The 6,811-nt window shown below is 30.0% G+C and overlaps 1 protein-coding gene across 1 annotated transcript; it reads left to right on the top strand.

The window, feature by feature from the left end:
* Positions 1 to 276: 276 nt before the first annotated feature.
* Positions 277 to 5,921, top strand: LOC122600202 (beta-fructofuranosidase, insoluble isoenzyme CWINV1-like). The gene is made up of 7 exons (XM_043772880.1): positions 277 to 514; positions 3,711 to 3,719; positions 3,823 to 4,679; positions 4,760 to 4,918; positions 5,044 to 5,282; positions 5,431 to 5,521; positions 5,634 to 5,921. The coding sequence occupies exons 1-7, from the start codon at positions 373 to 375 to the stop codon at positions 5,820 to 5,822; spliced, it is 1,686 nt and encodes a 561-aa protein (XP_043628815.1). The 5' UTR covers positions 277 to 372; the 3' UTR covers positions 5,823 to 5,921.
* The last annotated feature ends 890 nt before the right edge of the window (positions 5,922 to 6,811 follow it).

The following is a 6,811-nucleotide window of genomic DNA, read 5'->3' as shown; positions in this document are numbered from 1 at the left end:
ACTATGTCGACGGATTATTTATAGTGTTAAATTTCGATTAATTTTACACACATCATATGGCTGACCTCCAAAGTATTATATTCGACAATGATTGTTTCCTGCTTCCATTCCAATATATGAGGTTATAGTGTATGTAATCATTGTGGATGTAATCTTCTTATACATATATATATATTTTTAAACGGATCTACTTCTTTACATCTTAATTGAAGTAATCAAAATTCCTCTTTACTTCTTCTATATTCATTCATTATAAATACGTAAGAAGTCATACACCAAATTAACAACAACGTACCAAATCAAATTAAAATTGTATGTATCTTTCTAGCTCGGTCACGACTCATAATCGTGTCGAAGAATAGCTAGCTAGAGATGGTTAGCGTTGGTTTTTGGTTTCTTTCTCTTTGTTTATTTTTTGGTGTTCGAGTTCATGCATCATCTTCTAGTACTACTAAAGATTTGCAGCCTTATAGAACTGGTTTCCATTTTCAGCCTCCTAAAAACTGGATCAATGGTATATATGTATTTATTTATTTCTCCATCTTAACTACTTGCATATTTTAACATTACATTTAAGTTGTAGTTCATTTGAATTTAATTTATAATTAAATAAACATATCAAGTCAAGTGTAGTATATATAGTTTCAAGTTACTATATCAAACATTAGCTAGCTTTTCTTTTCTTTTCCTTTTTTCTTTTTTTTTTTGCAATATAATGGGCTATAAAATAATTTCAATATGGATTTTGCTAGCATGCATGTAGCGTTACGTTATGAAAGGTCTAGAAATCTTATCTTATAATCTTTATATATACTCTTTATATATACTATATATATACTATAAGACAGTTGAACTAATGACTTACTATAAGACAGTTGAACTAATGACTTATTAACTAATCATATCGTTTGATTTCATCAAATTGACTTTTGATGATGTCATCATTTAGATAAACTACAAATTAAAAATCTTAATAATCATTATCCAGATATATTATTATATTAATATTTATATTAATTTGTAGAAAAAGTCTCATTAATTTACATTTTTTTGTTTTCTATCAATAATTTACACTTTTTAACCCTGAATACTTAATTTATATTTATTTTTAGCCATTAACTTGAGAGAATTTTTTAAAATTTATAATAATTTTAATTAAATAAAAAATATTTTAACATATGAAGTATTTTATAAAAAAAACTATTTAAAAACCTAATGACTTGTTAACAAATATTATATTAGATTTTTATAATTATAAATATTAATATTTAGTTTAATATTAGATATAAATACAATGTGAACTCTAGATACATATCCCAAACATAATAACAGATAATGATATACAACATCATTATCTTAAACACAATAGGAATCACATGAGATGTGACGATCATAGAACCAAACATAATTTACAACAGAGGGTTACTTGAATCTTAAATCCAAATCAATATAAACTTCATTTAAGATTCATTTTATCTCTCAATAAAAAAGGTACATAATTTTCTCCTTTTTGTATAGTAGTTTTGCATTTTAATGTTTAAAGTTACAGTTGTCACTCAAATCAAGAGTCCTAATTTTTATCAAAGAATATATAAACAATCCTAATTGTTATCATATTATCATAGAACAAGTGATTGAAAATAAACCTATGCGTGTTATGAACGCGCATCATGATTAAATACACATACTTGAATGTCAAGTACAGGATCACAAATATGTTTATATTTTAATTTTTTGATTATCTTTCATAATAATATCACATTATGAGTACATCTGGTTTCAAAATATTCTATAATGGAGAAATTATTATATATAGCTTGTGCCTTGTGGAATGACTACGGCAAACACTTCCATCAATATGTCTAGACTAATAATGACAGTGATGAACCTATTATTATTGTACTACAACTTGCAAAATATAACACTTAAAACTGTATTTCTTCAAAATCATAAGCCTTTATGACTTAAATGTATGAAGATCTAATATTGATAATATCGTAAAATCTAGTATTAACTAAAACTAACGAATAAAATAACAATAAAAATTCAATACACATGGCGGAGCCACTTTAGTTTTAGGAAAGGCCAAGGCCTACCCTACCTTACCAATAATATTAACATTCTATATGTAATGTTTTGACTTATAGTTTAATTGGCCTATCCTAAAACAAAGGCTAAACCCACTTATTTAGGTCGATTTTTCCTGTCATTTTTAACCGAGACTTTCCATTCTCCTTTTTCTTATTTTCTAACAAAACCTTTAAAGAAGTTCCCAAGTTCTTATTTCTTTTTCCATATTTCAATCTAACAAAGGTATAGAAACTTATTCGTAGTTGATTATTCGAGTCCGTTTCTTTATCTTTATTAAGTCTAATCTAACAAAGGTATATTAATTTATAGATATATGTTTTGATTGTGTCATTTATGTTTTGACCTTGGTTTTTTTATGAGTTTTTTTTTTTTATCATTTTCAATATGTTTATAATAAATCTAAGATGGGGTTGATGTTTTAGTCTTGATTTATGTGGTCTTTGTTTATTTTTTTTATCTTTTACGTTTGAAAATGTCTTGACTATGCGTGTTTTGTTTAATATAATAATTCTTATAAATTTATAAATTAACATTATTATTCTGTTTATTTGATAAATTTTTAGCTTTTATTACTCGTTGTCTAGTTTTGGCCCATCCAAGGTATAAACCTTGGCTTCGTCACTGTAAAATTATTATTCTATCGATCGATAACTTCGAGCTATTAATGTATATTTCATTTTATACTACTAAGTCTTTAATATTCATTAATATTTTTAAATATGTACCATTTATATAGTCAAAAATATATACTTTTATGCCTTCGTGTGTATATGTACACATGTACGTATAAATTCTCGTATACTTGACCACTTTGTAGAGCCGAAAAATCTGTATACGAGGCTATAGAAAATTGTTGTCATATTGATTAAAAATTTCTTTATCAATATCATACAACGGAGAATTTAAATTAAAAAAAAAAAAAAAAAGAACAAAAAACAAGAGAAGGTTTGATGATCGTTTTATAAGTAATGTATTCCTAATGTTTTGATATTGATAACACTTTCTTACATAAGTTGATGTTTAAAACTTTACTTTTTATGGACATTATCTTTTCTCTGAAAATGATCCATGTTGTAATTAGTATGCACGTAACTTGCATATATATTTTACCATATATATAAAATCCCGTGCTTTTTTATAAATGTAAATTGAGATTATAGATTGCACATAGTTTATGTTTTGCAATATGCAAGTTGCGTACTAAATAACTCGACGACATATCATTAATTTCTCTTTTCCCATTTTAACACATTAATGTGAAACTAGCTATTTGGGTTTCCGCTTTGTTAAAATAAAAATTGTCACGTAAGGACCAGATACACTTTAATTAGACTATACCTACGTAACTTAATAGGTATGTGTATGTGATGCTAAATTTGACACCTTATTAGTTGTTCTTGGATATAATTTTTAGTGACATTTTTTTCTTTATGTCTCAACAAATGATCTTTTATTTTAGTAGTACTGTACCTATTTTAACCATGTCACAACTTGTGATCCTTTGGTTTTAGAATGTGTAGAGCTTGAAAAATAGCATCTTGATGTTGATTACTTAAAAACATTCTAACTCATTTCTATTGATTTCCTGGCATGTGAACTGGCTTCTGATGGACTCATAGATCCAAATGGTAATACTTATTCTTAGAAAACAATAATGTGTATATGTATAATTTTTTCTATAATATACATTTTCTCACAATGTTTTTTTGTTATGATTCACGCATATTGAAGGTCCAATGTATTTCAATGGAGTGTACCATCTTTTCTATCAATACAACCCATATGGTCCACTTTGGGGCAACATTACATGGGGTCATTCCATTTCACATGATCTTGTGAACTGGCTTATTCTTGAACCAGCTCTTACTCCAAAAGAAACTTATGACATTCAAGGTTGCTTATCCGGTTCAACCACAATCTTACCGACCGGTCCAAAGCCCATAATTCTATACACCGGACAAGACATAAACGGTAGCCAGGTTCAAAACCTGGCTACCCCCAAAAACCTCTCTGACCCTTTTCTAAAAGAGTGGGTCAAATCATCTGGTAACCCTTTCTTGACCCCAGTCAATGACATTGGTCCGACACTGTTTCGTGATCCATCAACGGCTTGGATCGGTCCAGATGGGAAATGGAGGATGGTGATTGGAAGTGAGATTAACGGTCATGGAACCGCTCTTTTGTATTATAGTACAGATGGTATGAAATGGACTAGGTCCAAAAAACCTCTGCATTTTTCAAGTGAAACAAATATGTGGGAGTGTCCTGACTTTTATCCGGTTAGTAATGTTGGAACAAATGGGCTTGACACATCTTTTCAAGGGAATAACACAATCCATGTACTCAAAGCAAGTTTCAATAATCATGAGTATTATGTACTTGGGACATATGACCCAAAAACGGATATGTTTCATGTTGTTAGTAACGATTTTAAGGTTAGTAACGCGCAGTTTCAATATGATTATGGCCGGTTTTATGCCTCAAAGTCTTTCTATGATAGCGCGAAACAAAGAAGGGTGATATGGGGATGGGTTAATGAAGGTGATAGTGAATCAGATGCTATCAAAAAGGGCTGGTCAGGTCTTCAGGTAAATATTTGTTTTTAATATGGTTAACTGATCAAATCAAGAAAAATTGTCTAATTTCTATGGTGATCTTGTTGTTTCAGTCATTTCCAAGAAGTATTTGGCTTAGTGATACACGGAAACAGTTGGTACAATGGCCAGTGAAAGAAATCGAGAAACTACGTGCAAAACAAGTGAGCATCAAGAGTAGAGAACTCAAGAGTGGGACCCTACTCGAAGTATCGAGCATCACAGCCTCACAGGTTTGAAGTTGACTCTTCTTAACATTCATTAACATATATATGTTTCACTACAACCTATGATTTTAGTAGTGTACAGATCACCTCCCTTTTAGTAATACACATTAAGTGATAAACTTGTTATGCAGGCTGATGTAGAAGTGACATTTAGTTTATCTAAGCTAGACAAAACAGAACAAATAGATTCAGAAGTGGCTGATCCACAGCTTCTTTGTAACCAAAAGAATGCTTCTTTGAGTGGGAGTATTGGTCCATTTGGAATATTAGCTTTGGCTTCAAAGAACATGACAGAACAAACTGCGGTCTTCTTTCGAGTGTTTAAAGGTCCTCACAAGTTTTTGGTACTCATGTGCAGTGATCAAAGCAGGTTAGTTTGTAGTATTTCATAACAAACTTGTACATTGATATCAATATCTAAAAAAACAAAAACTTGTTTATGGGTGAAGTGTCAATATCATTATACCTATTTTGGTATGCAAAAATCATAAGCAAACTTACATATACAATAAATTCAGGTCTTCCATTGCACAAGAAGTTGACAAAAGCATCTATGGAGCTTTTTTGGATTTGGACCCTCTACATGAGAAGATTTCACTAAGAAGCTTGGTATGTTATGTACCGTTACATATACACTAACTACCTATTACTAGTACAATATTTATGATGTAAAGACTTGTATATGGGAATGATATATAATGTTCTGTTTCACAATCTACAGATAGATCATTCAATTGTTGAAAGTTTTGGTGGAGAAGGACTTGCTTGTATCACTGCTAGAGTTTATCCGAAGGTAGCAATTAACAAACAAGCCAAGCTCTATGTGTTCAACAACGGCAAAGAGAATGTGACTATGTCGAGTCTAAATGCTTGGAGCATGAACAAGGCTCAAATAACTCCTATGGTCTAATTAAGTGATTAAAATCATGTAATTTTAAGTATTTAGAACGTACGTTATTTGACATCTATGAAATGTTCCTTTCTAATCTAATAAAGTGATTGTTTGAAACGTTTTTGAAGTTCTGATGGAAAGGATACTACATATGTTTAATTAAAATATGGGACATAGATTTCGTTCTGTTTATGTTGTTTGAGATACTTTGATAGTTTTATCTAAAAGTTAGGTTTATATAAGTGGGCTTTTAGCCCGTCATATTAATTACCAGGAACCCAATAAACAAAAGCTTGAGATAAAAACACAAAGTAGAAAGAGTTTGTCTTATTTTTATTTATTTTTTTAGTTATGTTAATGACAGGGCTATAGTACTTTTTTAAGTTTTTTTAGAGTTCAAAGTTATTTATAAGGAATCGATTATATTATTTAATTATAATATTTTAGTGCGTGTTATTAATAGACCTAAACTCCACTTAGGTGGATTGGTCAGGGGTATTTTCTAAATCTATTACGTGGGCCCCGGAGGTGAGTTTTTCCCAAGGTCCCGGGTTCGAGTCTTGGGTCATCTCAAGGTATTTTCCATGAGGAGGGAGTTAGAGGTCCAGCGATTTGTTGGTTAAAATTGCCTCCAGCACGTCTGAATCGAAACTAACTTTACAAAAAAAAAAAAAAAAAAAAAAAAAGGTCAAGGTCAAATAGCAAATTTTCTCTAAAATGTAAAAATAGTAAATTTTCTCTAAAAATTTCACTAAATTATAAATTTAGGGTTGCTTACCAAAAAGGTCAAAACAGAAATAGCTATACACTAAAACTTACTTCAAAACAACATGGGCTAGCATGTAGCCATGTGGGTGGGTTTTAGGCCCATCACATCAATGACCAAATCCAGGAGGGAAAAAATGGACCAAGACAATGTATTAGTTTAACAGAATTAAAATCAAAGATATGCTAAGCTTAAATTAATTTTTCCGATTGAAATTTTTATAAAAATCAATACAAATGTT

This window comes from Erigeron canadensis, chromosome 5, assembly GCF_010389155.1.
Source record: "Erigeron canadensis isolate Cc75 chromosome 5, C_canadensis_v1, whole genome shotgun sequence".
Taxonomy (NCBI): Eukaryota; Viridiplantae; Streptophyta; class Magnoliopsida; order Asterales; family Asteraceae; genus Erigeron; species Erigeron canadensis.
The sequence above is the reverse complement of the archived record's forward strand: the minus strand, read 5'-3'. Positions and strand labels throughout refer to the sequence as shown.